General features: G+C 39.8%; 1 protein-coding gene across 5 annotated transcripts in view; it reads right to left on the bottom strand.

Moving 5' to 3' along the window:
• LOC122220141 (cytochrome b5 reductase 4) overlaps positions 1 to 18,471 on the bottom strand; it is a 93,715-nt gene extending 75,244 nt beyond the window's left edge. For all 5 annotated transcript variants that reach the window (XM_042939275.1, XM_042939277.1, XM_042939278.1 and 2 more), the window contains exons 1-2: positions 18,249 to 18,471; positions 14,635 to 14,788 (exon numbers count right to left, since the gene is read on the bottom strand). In XM_042939275.1, the coding sequence (XP_042795209.1) occupies positions 14,635 to 14,788; positions 18,249 to 18,323 (229 nt within the window). In that variant the 5' untranslated portion in view covers positions 18,324 to 18,471. The remainder of the gene's footprint in view (positions 1 to 14,634; positions 14,789 to 18,248) is intronic.
• Positions 18,472 to 18,712: the final 241 nt, after the last annotated feature.

The following is an 18,712-nucleotide window of genomic DNA, read 5'->3' as shown; positions in this document are numbered from 1 at the left end:
AGAAGGTCAACAGGGCATAATTATCAAAGATCATCTCTTGTGGCATTAGTATAAGGAAAAACGACCCTGATATTTATCTAAAAGGAAATTAATCAGCAAAAGCATTAAAAATTAACCAATGGTCTGAGCAATCGGTTATAGTCTAAATATTTTGAAAACAATTCACAAACCTCTCCTAGGGAGAACAATGAGCAAACATCATTAGCAAGAGCCACATGTACTATCTACTTAAGCTGGATTTAAAGTTTACATCCATATTAAGCAAGACACCCTCTCTCTAAAAGATGGGTTTTCCCTATTCCATGGGATCATTTCCCTGCCTGCCCATGCTTTAGTTCTACCAGTGATAGCTACCAGCACTCAACTGACTTGCTATTAATTACTTGGGAAAAAAAAAAAAGAAGAAAATATGTCCTTGTGCTTTGGATTATTTTTTATTTTCTAAAGTAAGTCAGCTGCAAAGATTACCTAAGATATAATGACAACATTCAGAAGAGAAAGCCACAAGAAAAATTTGTTCCTACTCTTAACAAAAAGAAAAAGCCAGACAATCCAGAAAAACCACACGTTTTTGAGCCCATCAGGGAGATGAGGTCATAAGTCAACCATTTATCTAAAATCCAGAGTGACGAGCCCCTCAGAGGAGATGGGACACAAGAATTGTTTCATCTTTGACAAAGCACAGATAAAAGAGATGTTGCTATAAAACAACTGAAATTTTAACAAAATGCTTAAGGGTCAAATGTGCACTGATGCCAATTTAGAATCTGAGGGCCTCAGACACAGAAAATCCTGTACCCACTCACAAAGTTCTTCTTCATAGTCTCCCACCCCTGAGATGCTCCTGAGAACCAGCATGAGCAGAGCTGAGAAAGGGATATTGCTGGTACCGGTGTGTAGTGCCTGCTCTAAGATTTGAGGGTAGAGCAGAAGTGCCAAGAAAAGTCCGTCTACACTTTCGGATGGCATGAATACAAGGTGGTTATCAGCTACTGGTGGGGCAGAAGTGAGAAATTCACCCATGCCTCAGACTGAATCCTGACACGCAGCAAAAGTTGCCTGTTGCTGGGAAGGTACAGTAAAGTCTCTCACCTTCGAGTCCCTGTATTGATACCAAGCAAAAGTTAGCTGCTGCTGGAAAGGGAAGAAAACACAGCTCCTCTTTTATTCTGGTCCAACACCAGGCAAATGCAAGATAAACACTGGAGAAGGGACAGAAAGCCCACTCGTGCCCAGATTCTGTGCCAATACAAAATAGAGGTCTTCTAGCACTGGAAGGAAGACAGGGAAATTGCTCCCAGCCTACACCCTCTGCCTTGCCCTCCTCCTTCTCTACAGATACAAGGCAAAGCTCAGCTGTCAGGAAGGGGGTGGGGGAGAGGCAGAAAACCTGCCTGCTTTCTAGATCCTGCACTGAGTATAAGGCAGAGGGCATCTCCACTGGGGAAGTGACAGAAGCACTGGAAAAGTTCAGCCTCTGGGGCAGGTGCACAGGACCTGCCTAAGACTGAGGCTAAAACAGGGAAATTGCAAAACCCCTTCTGTCTCCACCACAAGTCTTGCACCAAGTAACAAGCAAGGGAAGTCCCGCGAATGGGAGAGGGGCAAGAGCATGGAAGGAGACCCTATATGGGTATGTAAGGCAAGCGGTCTGCTAAGAGCGGAACAGGAACAATGAGAAAACCCTCCAATGCTGCAGGCTGCACACTAAAAACAAGTTAGCAGTAACTCACTGTTGGAGGAATTTGAAGTCTGTGGTATACTGATGGTAACACTAGCAACAATAAACCCCCAAACCGGCTCAACTACTACCTAGACTGACTCGATCTAATTCTCTGCCAGTAAAAGCGCACCTGTTTCTAAGGGTAAATACCTTGGGTTTCTACTGTTCACCAATGTGCAACACGTGACATTCAATCAAACATTAAAAGTCACATTAAAAAAAAAAAGACAAAAGAACTCATTGTCAAAAGAGAAAAACAGCAACACAACCAGACTTAAGATCGTGCATATGTTGGCACTATTACACAGGGATCTTAAAATAACTATAATTAATATCTTAACAAATCTAATAGAAAATGTAGATGACATTTAATGGAGGGGAAATTTCCTCACAGAGATAGAAACATAAAAAGGAGTCTAATAGAAATACTAATACATTTTAAAATGGGGCTCAAAAATGAATAATGGACCTTGAATCTATATAAGAAAACTATCCACAAATAACAAAGTTTCAAACTGATTAAGGAACTCCAAGGGCCAATAATGTAGAAACATCAAATATCAGGTTTCTCAACTGGTTACTATTTTGTGAAATAATTAAAACCATAATGTGGTTTATAACTCCTACACATATCAAAATACAATAAAACCTTGGTTTGTGAGCATAATTCACTCCAGAAACATGCTTGTAATCCAAAGCACGTGTATATCAAAGCAAATTTCCCCATAAGAAATAATGGAAACTCAGATGATTCGTTCCACAACCCAAAAATATTCATATAAAAATGATTACAAACTGTAACATAATACAAAATAATAAAGAAAATATGAAATATAAAGAAAAAAAATTAACCTGCACTTACCTTTGAAAACCATTGTAGCTGGTGTGAAGGAGACAAGAGACAGGAGGGTTATTGTGTATGACAACTTTCACTATCACTAATGGAATCACTGCTATCTATTGGTTCTATGGGATCTTTTTCTTTTCATACAACTTTAACAAGGAACCTATCCAATGACACTTGTTTTTGCCTCCTTTTGAGGATTTCATGGAAATGTGACATTGCATTATTGTTAAACAGATTCATCACTTACACTGCTACAGCCTTATTTGAGTGGTATTTTTCTACAAAATTTTGCACTGTTTCCCACATTTTACACATCTCCCTAATCTCACTTGAAGTGAGGGATTCCTCCACCTTTCTCTCCTCCTCCTCTGCAGACGAGATGCAACAGAGACTTCTTATAAAATCTTGCAATTTCGGCTACTCGCATACCTCATTCATACTTCTTGATGATTTCCTTCTTAACGACCACCATAATCTTCTCCTTCTTCCATAAACTTCCTCCTTCTCCTTACTGCCTTTGTTTTCAACATTTTCCTGCATGGGGGCCACTGTATACATTTGCACGGATGCTGACTACAGTACAGTATTAATAAATTCTTGTCATACACTGTATTTAATGTAACTGGCAATAAGGCAGCAGAGGAAAGGGTCCATATCTGCAGGCAGCCTGACGTAGAATGAAGCAAAGTATTCCTAAGCTTTCTCTTCTATGGAAAAGCAAAAGACTGTCTGTCCATAGGTGCTTTGAAGTGACAAAAAACACACTAGTGCCAGTTGTGGGCACCTTCCAATGTTCTGAAAAATCACTGATTTCTGCTGAACACCACAGCCTGAGACCAAGCATCTGAGCATGGAGACAATCACCCACAATCCCACAGCAAAAGAGAGAGAGAGAGAGAGAGAAGAACCATTGGCTTAGTTGTGATCATGTGATGTTTGGCATCATATATTACTGGTATTGCAAGACATTGCTCATTTATCAAGTTAAAATTTATTAGGAATGTTTGCTCACCTTGCAGAACACTCGCAGAACAAGTTATCGCAATCCAAGGTTTTACTGTATACACATGATTCAAGGTACATTTACTGAACACTAACCAGGAGCCATGCCCTGTGCCAGATGCTTGGGGTAGGGAGAGAAGCAGTGTATTAGTATCCCAAAACTCAATTTAAATAGGGAGACTATTAAAAATGGCCAAAAAAAAAAAAAAATGCTATAGATGGTCTAATAGTGGTCCAGCACCAAGTGCTAAGGAAGAAAGCCCAGAGGAAGAAACAGTGAGAGAGGGCCAAAGTCATGAGGAGACTAAACGGAAGAAACTGCTGGAAGAAAGAAAAGAAAGAACTGAGGATGCTAAACAATGTTGGATGGGCAACTGCCGAAGATCATGAGGAGGCTAAGAGGACTGATAAGAGCACAAAGAGACTAGCCTTAGGAAAGAAAATGTCTTGGAAAGAATGACATTTTTGAAAAGAGTGTGTCTTTCCAATACAAGAGAAGAGAAGAAAGAATAGAGATTATCACTAATGTTAAACACCTTATATTCACAGTGAACACTTATGATGTGTGTGCACGTGATCTCTCTCTCATATGATCATACCACCCAGCCCTTGCACATGCTTCTTCTGGGAGCCTGGAATACTGTTCCCATTCCTCTTTGCCTAATTAACTGTAGTTTATCTTTCAGATCTCTGCTCAATCTTCTGCCGTCTTCACAGCACAGTGTACCTTTCCTTCACGATACTTGTCAGACTTGATTAATGCTTTGTGTTCCCTACCAGACTGTAAATTCCATAAGATTAAAAGCCATCTCCATTTTATATTTCCAAGTTATCCCTAGAACCTGGTAGAGTGCATGACAAGAAATACTGATTAAATGAATCAGCCAAGATGGAGGAATAGTTCGATTCCATCTTCTCTATTTTTTATGCATGACAATTATACATAAGGTAACAAAAAAAAAAGCAAAAGCCATGTTTCATGGTTACTATAAATAAAAACTGTCTCAGAAGGATAGCCTATATGATTGTTAATTAAAACAAACAAACAAACAAAAAAAAACTACAAGTAATAGGCACCCCATAGTAATTTCTTAATGAATTAATTTACATATAACCCTTAAAGTGAGTAACCCTCAAATGCTAAACCAGGACTCAATCTAGAGTTGAATACAAAACAGGAGGCAGTAGATTCTAACAGTCTAAAGATAAGAACTTAGAAATCAGGCAATTCACATATTCACCAAAAATATCATTATTGCAAATTATCTCCATAAATATATTGATGCCAATGCTGCAGGAAACAGAGTCTTAAAATAGCCACCTTCCTATGATAGGAGTAGAAGTCAATGAAATAGAAAATGGACAAACAACAAAGAAAATCAAAACCAAAAGTTAATAAAATTGGTAAACGTCTAGTAAGACTGATCAAGGAAAAAAAGAGAAGCCAAAAGTTAGCAATATCTGAACTATATCACTACAGAATCTAAAGACATTAATGATGTAATTAGGAAATGTTCTAAACAACTTTATGACAATATGTTCAACAATTGAGATAAAATTAACAAAATTCACTGAAAAAACATAACTTACAAAAATTGACATAAGTACAAAAGAAGTTTGAATAGCCCTATATCTCTTTTAAAAATTGAATTTTGTAATCAAAAACATTCCCACAAGGAAAATTTCAAGATGTTGGCTGAATTTCATAAACCACTGTGCCAACCCAACAAAACACCTGAGGGTTAGATGACACCCCAAGACCACCAGTTTTTTTTTTCCTTTATTGAATTTTTAGTGAATGAAAGGGAGGTACGGAAAGAGGAAAACTTAAAAAAAAAAAAAGGAAAAGATCGATAATTTAGGAGAAAAAGAGTAAAAGAAAGCAAATCGTTTGTCAGTAGAATAGAACAAATAAAATCAACAAAGATGAGATTATCTGCATTTGATGGTGGAGAATGTGAAATCTCTGGATCAGAATGTAAAAATCTACAGATCAGAATAGAAATGGATGAGTAAGGCTGGGCTGCAGGGCTGGTTCAATATTCACAAATCAACCAACGTGATACATCACATTAATAGAAGAAAAGGTAAGAACCATATGATCCTGTCAATACATGCAGAAAGCATTTGACAAAATATAGCATCCTTTCTTAATAAAAACCCTCAAGAAAGTCAGGATAGAAGAAACATACCTTAACATCATAAAAGCCACATAGGAAAAGCCCACAGCTAATATCATCCTCAATGGGGAAAAACTGAGAGCTTTCCCCCTGAGATCAGAAACACAACAGGGATGTCCACTCTCACCACTGTTGTTTAACATAATATTGGAAGTCTTAACATCAGTAATCAGACAACAAAATGAAATCAAAGGTATCCAAATTGACAAAGAAGTGGTCAAACTTTGACTTTTCGCAGATGACATGATACTCTACATGGAAAACCCGAAAGACTCCACCAAAAAGCTGCCAAAACAGATACATGAATTCAGCAAAGTTGCAGCATACAAAATACATGTACTGAAATAGGTTGCATTTCTATATACCAATAATGAAGCAACAGAAAGAGAAACCAAGAACGATCCCATTTACAAATTGCACCAAAAGCCATAAAATACCTAGGAATAGACGCAACTAGAGATGTAAAGGATCTGTATGCTGAAAACTGTAAAAAACTTATGAAAGAAATTGAAGAAGACACAAAGAAATGGAAAAACATTCCATGCTCATTGATTGGAAGAACAAATATTGTTAAAATGTCAATACTTCCCAAAGCAATCTACACATTCAATGCAATCCCAATCAAAATGGCACTGGCATTCTTCTCTAAGCTACAACAAACAATCCTAAAATTTGTATGGAACCACAAAAGACCCCGAATAGCCAAAGTAATGTTGAAAAAGAAAACCAAAGTGGAAGGCATCACAATCCCAGACTTTAGCCTCTACTACAAAGCTGTAATCATCAAGACAGTATGGTATTGGCACAAAAACAGACATAGACCAGTGGAATAGAGAACCCAGAGAACTGGACCCGCAATATTGTATGGCCAATTAATCTCTGACAAAGCAGGAAACAGTATCCAATGGAAAAAAGACAGTCTCTTTAGCAAATGGTTCTGGGAGAACTGGACAGCAACATGTAGAAGACTGAAACTGGACCATTCTCTTACACCATATAAAAAATAAACTCAAAACGGATGAAAGACCTAAATGTGAGACAGGAAACCATTAAAACTCTAGAGGAGAAAATAGGGATCAGCCTCTCTGATGTCGGCTGCAGCAATTTCTTGTTCGACACATCTCCAAAGACAAGGAAAATAAAAGCAAAAATGAACTATTGGGACCTCATCAAGATAAAAAGCTTCTGCAATGCAAAGGAAACAATCAACAAAACTAAAAGGCAACTGAAGGAATGGGAGAAGATATTTGCAAATGACATATCGGATAAAGGGTTAGTATCCAAAATCTATAAAGAACTTACAAACTCAGCACCCAAAAAACAAATAATCCAGTGATGAAATGGGCAGAAGACATGAACAGTCACCCTACAACCCAGCAATAGCACTACTAGGAATTTAAACAAAGGATACAAGAGTGCTGATTTATAGGGGAAGATGTACCCCAATGTTTACAGCAGTGCTTTTAACAATAGCCAAATTATGGAAAGAGCCTAAATGTCCATCAACTGATGAATGGATAAAGATGTGGTTTCTATATACAATGGAATACTACTTGGCAACGAGAAAGAATGAAATTCTACCATTTGCAACAACGTGGATAGAACTGGAGGGTATTATGCTAAGTGAAATAAGTCAGAGAAAGAAAGATACCATATGTTTTCACTCATGTAGAACTTGAGAAACTTAACAGAAGACCATAGGGGAAGGGAAGGGGAAAAAAATAGTTCCAAACAGAGAGGGAGGCAAACTGTAAGAGACTCTTAAATACAGAGAACAAACTGAGGGTTGATGGGGGAGGGGGGCGGGAGAAAGTGTGTGATGGGCATTGAGGAGGGCACTTGTTGGGATGAGCACTGGGTGTAGTATGTAAGTGATGAATCATGGGCATCTACCCCCAAAACCAAGAGCACACTGTATACACTGTATGTTAGCTAACTTGACAATAAAGTATATTTAAAAGAAAAAGAAAAAAAAAAAAAAAGAAATGAGTAAGGGGAAATGTAGCTATAAAAAATGTTGATTTGTATTTCCTAAACAAGCAAGTGATAGCAGAAGAGAGGTGTTTGGAAATCTGCCGTTGAGGAGTAACGAGAACAGCACACAAAGCAGACCGTGTGCAGCATAGCCAAGCTAACTGTAATAACAATACATTAGTGTTTAGATACACTCGGTATGACTGTGATAATGCATTCCATTATAAATTAGAAAGTTAGCTCCAAATTTGAAAAGCTGTTCTTAGGGGGAAAAAAAAGGTTTCTTTGCTGGAGACAAATAATACTGCAGTTTCTCAAAATAAAAGTAAAGCAAGGACCTATGGAAACCTAAAGAAAAGAGCCTACTGTTGGAAAAATCAGCTCTATTCCTGGTGACTTTTAATCTAACCCAAAAAGAATAAAGCTTATTTTATTATTTCTGGAGTATAAATACAAAATAGCCTAGTCAATTCTCTTTCTTCTCAGTGGTTATGTTCTACAAAGTCACTGTGAACAATGAATTAGCAAATACTGAAACAGTGCTCCTTGGGGAAAAGACAGCATGAGGTTCTTCCAAGCCTCTGGTCACAGTTTTCTCAAATAATTAACATATAACTGTGCTTACAGCGTGTTTCTGTTTAAAGACACCTTATCCAACATGTATTGCTGATTGATGAACATTCAATTCACAGTCAACAGTACTGTCACTCATGTCAGAATGGAGCTTATCTAATGCAGGTATTTTCTCTGTAAGGCACATCACGGTCTTCAGCACTATCCTCGGGGGCTATTTTAAACCAAAATCCACCAACAAAAAGCACAAGATATGAAAAACATGGCACTAAACAGACCTCAAAAAAAGACACATCTTTACAGTATGAGAGCAGAAATAAGAAGGCAGAGCATCGCCTTGTTCCGCCTCAAGTAGGAATGTGTGCTAGGGTCAAACAAATTTTTCCCTGCACTGTGCATGTCTGCAAATGACTATGAAAGAACTGTGAGTATTGATTTCTGAGGTTTCAAGCAATTGCAGTGAGTAGGCAAATTTGCAAATTTGAAATTATGAATAATGAGGATTGACTGTACTCACAAAAATCTATACTAACATCTCACAAATAAGTTTTTAAAAGGTTTACTGTAAATGTACCTAGAAATCTAGGAAGCTGGACTAGAAATACAATAGGACTAAATACTACTTCTTGGAATCCATTTGCCAATATTTTCCAATCAGTAATGAAACATGAAAAACACCGACCCATTCGAAGTCATTTTTTTTAATGTTTATTATTTATTTTGAGAGAGAAAAAGAGCATGAGCAGGGAAGGGGCAGAGAGAGTGGGAGACAGAGAATCCCAGGCAGGCTCCCAGGCAGGCTCCGCACTCCCAGCACAGAGCCCAACGCAGGGGTTGATCTCACAAACCACAAGATCATGACCTGAGCTGAAATCAAGAAGGTGGATGCTTAACCGACTGAGCCACCCAGGCACCCCCAAAGTCACTTTTACAGTGGTCTCAAGCAGGCCTCTTCAATTTACTGGTATATGATAATCAGCATTAGGAAAAATCAAAGCATGTTTATTTCTAAGTAGTAAACGAAATCCATTAAATCCCTTATGAACAACTTACTCCTCTAAGTTTGTAACAGAGTGGCCAGTCTACTTAACAGTAACCAACTTTTTCTAAATAGTAGTCATTCAAATGACTGTTACTGAGTATCAGGCTACACTCGCCCTCACTCTCACCACGATTAAAGGCTGTATTCCATGCTGCCAAAAAATGATTTCATGACTTAATACATCACTACACCACTACCCACACTGAGTACGTACTATAACAAAATATACTACAGGGGAAACAAATTCTGATCTAGGCTCTGTGAAGCTCTCACAGATGAGTGATTTAGATGTTTGCTCAAAGTTTCACATGTTTATAAATCACCTTTAGTCCTTGAGAGAGAAACAACAATAATGAGGAAAACTACAAAAGTCTGCATTAATGGTAAATTCCACAAGATCTTTTAAAAAGCATTCTCTCTCCTATCCATTCCCTCAACATTCCAATTACCTCCTATTACATTACAATAATTACACACTTCACAGAAAATGGTGATTACTAGGTGAACAAATTGGAAACTCCATATACTGTCTTATGTTTTAGGCCAGTGTTCACATTTTAGTTCATGCTTTAGTCTGCTGCCAGCTAAGTGCTCTTTGTACACCATCATTTCTAGGAATATGACTGGACTCAACAAACCTGAACATGTGCAAAAATACTGATATATACTCAAAAGGGAAAATAATCTCCATAATATTAGCCATTAAAACTCATACCAAAGTGTATATTTTATAAGATTTCTTAAAAAGACTAATTGTGTCTCCCTTAACCCAATCAGCTGAAGTTTGAACAGAACTAAAAATGAGGCAATTGTTAGACAAGTAAAGAATTTGAATATTTTAACAAGGGGGAGAAATGATACCATGATACCATGTTTCCCTATGGTATAGGTTTGATTAAAAATTGGGCCCAAACATCTCTGCCCTTCAAAGCTAAATTTGCCATATATTTCCCTTTTCAAAAAGTATCATTAATATTTTTAATTAGAACAGCTAAAAAGAAAAAGGTGACTGCATTTAGTCACATGCTTACTGTAATTTAGGACTGTTTTAGAAATTACCAGTAACCTGTTTGTCTCCCATTCATCCTACTTTGCATTGTCTTTGTCAACACTCTGGTTCACTTATTACCACCTGAACTTCCGTAATGAGCTGAATGCTTTTTGTCCCATTTAATTCACTACATCCACCACCAGACTAATCTTTCTGAGGCATACTCGGATGACACTGTCCCCACATTCATATACCTCCTATAGCTCACATTGTCATCTAAATTAAGAACACATCAGCCTTGGGGCACCTGGGTGGCTCAGTCGGTTGAGCGTCCGACTTCGGCTCAGGTCATGATCTCACAGCTGGTGAGTTCGAGCCCCGCGTTGGGCTCTGTGCTGACAGCTCAGAGCCTGGAGCCCGCTTCGGATTCTGTGCCTCCCTCTCACTCTGCCCCAACCCACTTGCATTCTGTCTCTGTCTCTCTCAAAAATAAATAAACATTAAAAAAAAATTTTTTTTTTTAAAGAACACATCAGCCTGACTTTTGAGGCCCTTTACGATCTGACCTAGCATACTTTTCTAGTCTTCTTTCTTATAATTCTCCAACACTTAACCTAAGTTCCAGAACATATCTTTTTTTTTCAATATATGAAGTTTATTGTCAAATTGGTTTCCATACAACACCCAGTGCTCATCCCAAAAGGTGCCCTCCTCAATACCCATCACCCACCCTCCCCTCCCTCCCACCCCCCATCAACCCTCAGTTTGTTCTCAGTTTTTAAAAGTCTCTTATGCTTTGGCTCTCTTCCACTCTAACCTCTTTTTTTTTTTTTTCCTTCCCCTCCCCCATGGGTTTCTGTTAAGTTTCTCAGGATCCACATAAGAGTGAAACCATATGGTATCTTTCTCTGTATGGCTTATTTCACTTAGAATAACACTCTCCAGTTCCATCTATGTTGCTACAAAGGGCCATATTTCATTCTTTCTCATTGCCATGTAGTACTCCATTGTGTATATAAACCACAATTTCTTTATCCATTCATCAGTTGATGGACATTTAGGCTCTATCCATAATTTGGCTATTGTTGAGAGTGCTGCTATAAACATTGGGGTACAAGTGCCCCTATGCATCAGTACTCCTGTATCCCTTGGGTAAATTCCTAGCAGTGCTATTACTGGGTCATAGGGTAGGTCTATTTTTAATTTTTTGAGGAACCTCCACACTGTTTTCCAGAGTGGCTGCACCAGTTTGCATTCCCACCAACCGTGCAAGAAGGTTCCCATTTCTCCACATCCTCTCCAGCATCTATAGTCTCCTGATTTGTTCATTTTGGCCACTCTGACTGGCATGAGGTGATATTTCAGTGTGGTTTTGATTTGTATTTCCCTGATGAGGAGCGACGTTGAGCATCTTTTCATGTGCCTGTTGGCCATCCGGATGTCTTCTTCAGAGAAGTGTCTATTCATGTTTTCTGCCCATTTCTTCACTAGGTTATTTGTTTTTCGGGTGTGGAGTTTGGTGAGCTCTTTATAGATTTTGGATACTAGCCCTTTGTCTGATATGTCATTTGCAAATACCTTCCCCTTCCGTTGGTTGCCTTTTAGTTTTGTTGGTTGTTTCCTTTGCTGTGCAGAAGCGTTTTATCTTCATAAGGTCCCAGTAGTTCATTTTTGTTTTTAATTCCCTTACCTTTGGGGATGTGTCAAGTAAGAAATTGCTACGGTTGAGGTCATCCAGAACATATCTTAAGCCTTTCTGTGTTTATACTTTAGGCCTTTCCCTCAACTTAGATGCACTTCCTCATTTTCTGGTGAAAACCTGTCCCCAGCTTTCAGGCTATCACTACCACGTGTCTCCCTCCCTCCAATCTGATGTCATTTTCTTTAGAACTTCTTATGACACTTCACTCAGATGTGTCTAACAGTCAGTCATTTATCCTCTCCTACTAGAGAGAAAGCTCAAAGAGAAGGGCCTAAATTGAGTGTTTCTTGATAACATAAACTGAACTTGTCAAGAAGGAAAAAAGACACACTTTATGCAAAGGGGAAAAAAAGCCTTATTGTTAGTAGAGTAGAAGACATCCTCCAATAGAAATTTCAATAAATGTATCCTCAAATCAACAACCTTACCAGTCCTACCATACATTCGATTCTTACAGGAGATACATAACTGGGAGCAGTGTGCATACTGCTTTTCAAACATAGCAAACAAGTCCCTTATCTCCAGCAGTACATTAAATGAATAGTAAAGTATGACTGTGTTTCATTAATGCCTCATTTATCTAACATCACTAAGATACGGAGGAGAAGTGAGTTTTCTGGAGAAGTGGCTTCCTACTGTAGAAACAGAACTCAGACGTGCCTGTGGCCTGGACCAGCTGAGAGATGCTCCTGGGACACCGACCTCCACTTCGCCCAGTCTAGCAGAGAACACTCAGGCAGAGTGGGGCGGTCACTGTGTACCAGATACTTATACCTGCTAAAACAGGTAGGCAGCATGGAAAGAGAGCAAAGAGGGTATTAAAAACCCCCTAAAAGGGCAAAAGGAGGTTTTTGCATCTAGCAGAATCCTCCTTCCAGCCTGTAGGTACTAGCCACAGTTGTATTCCCCTGAGAAACTCTGGGGGGTTGAGCAGCTGTTCTGTTATGTCATCACCTGCTAGGAGAGTCCATCCTCTCTGCCACTGGAAACACTTTCACTCTCGAATTATGTGTTATGGCTTAAATCGTGTACAGCCCAAAATTCGTATGTTGAAGGTCTACCCACCAGTATTTCAGAACATGACCCTATTTGGATATAGGGTCAATGCAGATATAACAGATGAGGTCATTCTAGAGTACAGTAGGGCCTCAATCCAACATGACTGGTGTCCTTATTGAAACAGGAAATTTGGAAACGGACAAGCACACAGGGAGAATGCAACGTGAAGCTGAAGGCAGACTGGGTTGATGCTTCTATAAGCCAAGCAACTTCAAAGATTGGCAGCAAACCAGCAGAAGCTAGGTGAGAAGCATGGAACAGGTTCTTTTTCACAGCGCTCAGAAGGCACCCTGATCTCAGACTTTCGCCTCCAGAACTGTGAGACAATAACTGTCTGTGGCTTAAGCCACCAAGTTTGTGCTTCTGTCTGTGCATCTCTAGCAAACTCATTGTCCCTACTGGTATCTTTCCATTGATCACATCACCAACCTACTATGACAACCACACACCTCCCTAATAGAACTTCTTAACAACGTTAAGCACATTCATTCAACAAGCACATATTGATGTCCTCTATGTGCCAGGCATGAAGGACTGAACAGTATGACTGACACGACACGGTCTCTCTCATACTGGTTACAGGACATGATCAGGATACTGATCAGGATAACTGACAACATACCATAATTACACAATGATAAAATCACAATTGTGCAACAGCACTGCATGACTAAATGACTCTTTAAACTGAGGGTAGTGGGCATATTTAACCATGTCTGTATGACTCAGTGATCTCGCTACGGAGGCCCACCATACATTTCCATGCCCTTTATTACTTCTGTTCCCCTCCGAGATGTCAGGTTGTTGATTACCATGAGGTCTGCTTTTATCAGCTCCCCTCCTCTACCTCTGCTCACTCTCTCCAATCCACTTATTTCTGGTTTGGCATTTCTAATTTGCTACGGGCTAGGGGCGCCTGGGTGGCTCAGTCAGTTAAGCGTCCAAATTCGGCTCACGTCATGATCTCACGGTTCATGAGTTCGAGCCCCATATCCAGCTCTGTGTTCCCCCTCTCTGTGCCCCTCCCCTGCTCATGCTATGGCTCTCAAAAATAAATAAACATTAAAAAAATTAATTTTCTACAGGCTATAAAAATTAGGTAATTAATATTGCTAAGAAAAACATATTGAATAATAAAAACTGCTTCATGTGAGAACTGAAGATTTGGCTTAAACACAGTCTTTCTGATTTACTTTCGATTCTCAGAGACATTTTTTTTTCTGGCAGAACAACTTCTCCCATTCAAAAAGATTCTGTTACAAGGCACTAAGGCAGGACATTATTATACAGAGAGTATTACTGAATAAACTGCCCACAAACACTTGTTTTCTTTCAAAGGGAGCACAGCACAGGTATGCTATGTAAATAGTTATCTAAGAAATACTGTGCAAATTCAGAATTATTTTATAGCCCAGTGTAAGGTTATTTTTCTTCTCTTATTGTGTATCGTAACACCAAGTAATAGGACCATGAGGTCATATGGCACTCAACTGGAAAGCCCAGCCAAAACCTTTTGCAGTACAAAATAAATAACCACGTACCTCTTATGCATATCCAACAATCATCTTTTGTGTTGTGCTTTTTAAGTTCTTCTTCAGTTACTTCAATTAACCTGCCTTTTAATCCCGTTAGATCCTTTCCACTTTTAGTGAGTCGAATCCAATCCATAAGACTTCTGCCCTGTTTTAGAGGGACCTGAAAAAAGGAAAAGGGAAGAATTCAATGTGGCTTCTTCGAGTCAGCTGCTCTCCCCTCCCCTTCCTCCCACTTCTCTTAAGGCTGCTTCGTTACTCTTACCCTCATTCAAAAAAATAAGAAAATTCAAATCAATAATTCTACATTTTTTTATAGATTTAGGTGGTTGTCAAAATCATCTCTGCTATATTCGAATTATAAATAGAACAATATAAAACACCTGGGCTATGAGGTAGGGCTTAGAAACTCTGTCACACAAACAGTCATCAGAATGGTATCTAGTAAAACAATAACATTGAACCTGGAGTCAGAAAACAAGTCTTAGTTCCGGCTCTGTCACACGGAATTAAGCTCCTGCCTATACTTATATAACTAGTTTGTTACACAGTACCAGAGAAATGTTTAATGTAAAAGAAGGCACACTCAAGGAAGCATATTGCTATACACTGAATGTGTGTGCCCCTCCAAAATTCACATGTTGAAATCCTAACCTCCAATGTGATATTAGGAAGTAGGGCCTCTGGCAGGTGACTAAGTCTTGAAGGTGGAGCCTTCATGAATGGTCTTAGTACCCTTATTAAAAAGGCCTCAAAGGGCTCTCAGCCTTTCTGCCATGTGAGGATGTGGGGAAAAGATGGCTATGAATGAGGAATCAGGCCTTCATCAGACACTGAAGTTGTTGGTGCACTGACCTTAGAATTCCCAGCCTCCAAAACTGTGAGAAATAAATTTCCATTGTTTGTAAGTCACCTTATAAAATTTATGGCCCTCTGTTATAACAGATGGAATAGACTAAGATATTTATCAATTTCACTTTCCGGAATCCTACCTACTGCAGGCACTCATTTCCCCCCAAATAACCAAACTAATAGGTCTGTGGTACCACTGCAATTTCACATTCCTTCCTACCAACTACATCATCCCCTTCTTACCATCCCTGAAATTCTCTAGGTTTCTTGGTCCCAGTAAATGAAGTAAAGTATGAGAAAATGATCTTTCCCATCCCAAACCAAAATCACTTCTCTCTCTTATCTATGAGGATTCCATAATCTACTGAGTAGTTAAGCAACTCTAATCATGGGCCCTCCCTCCTTCAGTGGCTCTCCACACTACTCTACAATAAATAATGTCTCTAAATTCCCTCGTTTACCAGGCCCTTCCTATCTGATCATAGTTTACCTCACTAGCTCTGAGTTTTAGTTTCTGCTCCTTCCTATTACATGTTTTAGCTAAATGGGAACTGATTCTTTGATTAGTATGAAACACCTGCTCCTCTGCCTGGATCAATTCCCTTCCTCTCTCCCACAGACATTATTTCCTCCAGAAGCATTCTCTGACCCTAACCCCTTGTGGTCATAACATACTGTTACAATTCTTATGACATTTGTAACTATTTGTCTGTGCAGCCTATTAGCTTATTAGACTAACCTCCTTGGAAACAGAGACCACATCTCCAACATATGGTAGGTTCTCAAATATTTATTTACTAGTGTCAGTAGAAATAATAAAGCTACCATATATTGAGTACATATTCTGTAACACACACTGTGCTGAGGGCTTTATACAACAATCCCACAACAATCCATGGGGTCTGAATAAAAGCCTAAGGGCAAGTAACACAGAGGAGTGCATACCATATACCAAGATTGTGCTAAGAGAAACATTATCTCATTTAATCCTATGAACAGCCCTATAAAATGGGTACTATTATTCTCATTTACACCTGAGAAAAATGAGACTCAGAGATTAAGTCATGGGAACTGGGAAAAGAATCTGGGTCTTTCTCACTCAAAAATCTATGCTTTTAACTATTATGATATACAACCTCCCCAACTAGCTTCTATTTTCTCAATGTCTACCCATGTCATACAAGCCAGACTCAGGTTCTAACACTGCAAGATCACCTTATTTCATAAAGTCTTGGGGGGGGAGGGGGGGGTTGTCTGAGTTTCCTCTTGAATTGCACAATAATTGTATTTTGTTCTCTTTTTGGACCCAAAGACTCACCTTTGCAATCACCATCTGTGAACCTTTTGTCTTTGCCTCTGAGCTTTCTTTTAAAATGATGCTGAGAACATGGTTTGTAGTTTGAACAGAAGGCCAGAAACTCATATTCTAATTCAGATATTCTATCTCTGCGAAGGCTATACTATTTAGCCAAGAATTTAGCTCAAGGAGAGAAACGGGTCAAACATCAAGGAGGAGGGGTCAGATGATTAGATGGCTGGATGATACATGTAGCAATAAATGAAATGTCCCAGCCAGAGTCACATCACATCAAGTTTTGGGGTCCAAAGCAACATGTCTTAAACAGTTCCCTTTCTGTGATATAGAGACAGCAAAAGCACCCATTTCATGGGATCACTGTAAAGATTAAAAGAGTTAATACACACGAAGCACTCAAAACACTTAGACCATACACAGTAAGCACCGAATAAATTTTAGCCATGTTATTACTATTGTTAGAGTTACAGACTTCTGAAAAGCTAATGAAAGCTACAGATTCCTGAATCCATAATTCTAATCCAGAGTCAAACTCCAGGTTTAAGTGGAGGGGGGAAAAAAAAAAAGTCGGTAAAGATCCTAAATAATGCTAAGTTCCAAGAATTCAGAATTGGGGGGTGGGGGGAAGTGGCCCAAGCAGGTGGAAGTTTCAAAAACAAAACATGAAGTTATAGAATGAGGAACTAACAAATAACTGGAGTAATTATCTATGTTGCAATGAACACAGGAGACAATTTTATAAAATTTTGTAAATATAAAATACATTTGTATTCCACCTGTTGCTAACAGTAACTATGTTTAACTAAAAGTTACAGAGTATTATATTAGCTTCAAAGTCAGCAAGTGGTATCAGTAGAAAAGGCAGTGATTAAACAGGTACCAAAAGTAGAAAGGGAGCATGACTAAAAGAAGTGTCCATAAACCCTCCGGAGGACTGTAGACATTTGTTCTCGCTTCCCCAATCTTCCCTAGTTCCGGGAGTTGCCACCTTTGGAGGGATGGTCACTGGCCAATGTCGCTACTTCCCAACCTTTCCCTTCTCTTAGGGAACCACATCACTCACAACTCCTTCCGGCAAGTGTAGAACAAAAGACTGGAGATGAGGATAGGCTGAGGGAAAGAAGCTAATACTGAATACCTATATGATAACGTCAAGCACTGTGCTGGTCCAGTCATACACGACTAAATTTAATTCGCGGGAAAAGACTTCACATTAAGGGAATTGCGGATGGGAAGGAAAGGGGCTAGTAGGTGAGAGGGAGGGAGGTTAGGAGAACTCAATGATTGCAGACATAAGTGGATCAGAAAGAGCTCGCCAGCAAGGGCAGGAGGGAACGAAGGCGAGAGCGGAGGACAGGAGGTGGAAGAGGTGTCCTTAGGAGAGAATGGACCTTTGGGTAGCAAGGAACGCCGGCGGGCGGCGAGCTGAATGAGACCAACGGTGTCACCCGCTTACCTTGCTACGCCCCCCGGAGGCGACGCGCTGCTGTGAGCTGGGGGCCGGGAAAGACTGGGAAGGGACGTTCAGCATCCTGGACCCCTGGCCCGGGCCCTGCCCGGGGTCCGCCGCCGGACAAGATTTCTCGGCTCGACCCCCTCTACGGTAACACCTACCGCTCCGGCTCTGAGGCCGGGCAGAGGCCAAGCCCCCGACCCACTTCCGGGGTCGCCCGGGGTGAGGCGCGCCATGACGCAGCACGTTGAGGCCGCGGAGGGCGGAGCCAAAGGAAAGAACGGAGCGCCGGCAGGGGAGGAACCAGAGACAAGTACGCATGCTTCGTTAGTCCTGAACTCTGAATTTCAGCACCGCAGGGAGGTGACAGCTATTCCGTGGTAGCATTTAAGACAGAGGGAAGCTGTTCCTTAGCCTTGGTGCTGACAGAATCTGAAAATAAATTCTTATAGACTGTTAAACCAGAA

Source organism: Panthera leo, chromosome B2 (genome assembly GCF_018350215.1).
Source record: "Panthera leo isolate Ple1 chromosome B2, P.leo_Ple1_pat1.1, whole genome shotgun sequence".
Lineage (NCBI taxonomy): Eukaryota > Metazoa > Chordata > Mammalia > Carnivora > Felidae > Panthera > Panthera leo.
The sequence above is the reverse complement of the archived record's forward strand: the minus strand, read 5'-3'. Positions and strand labels throughout refer to the sequence as shown.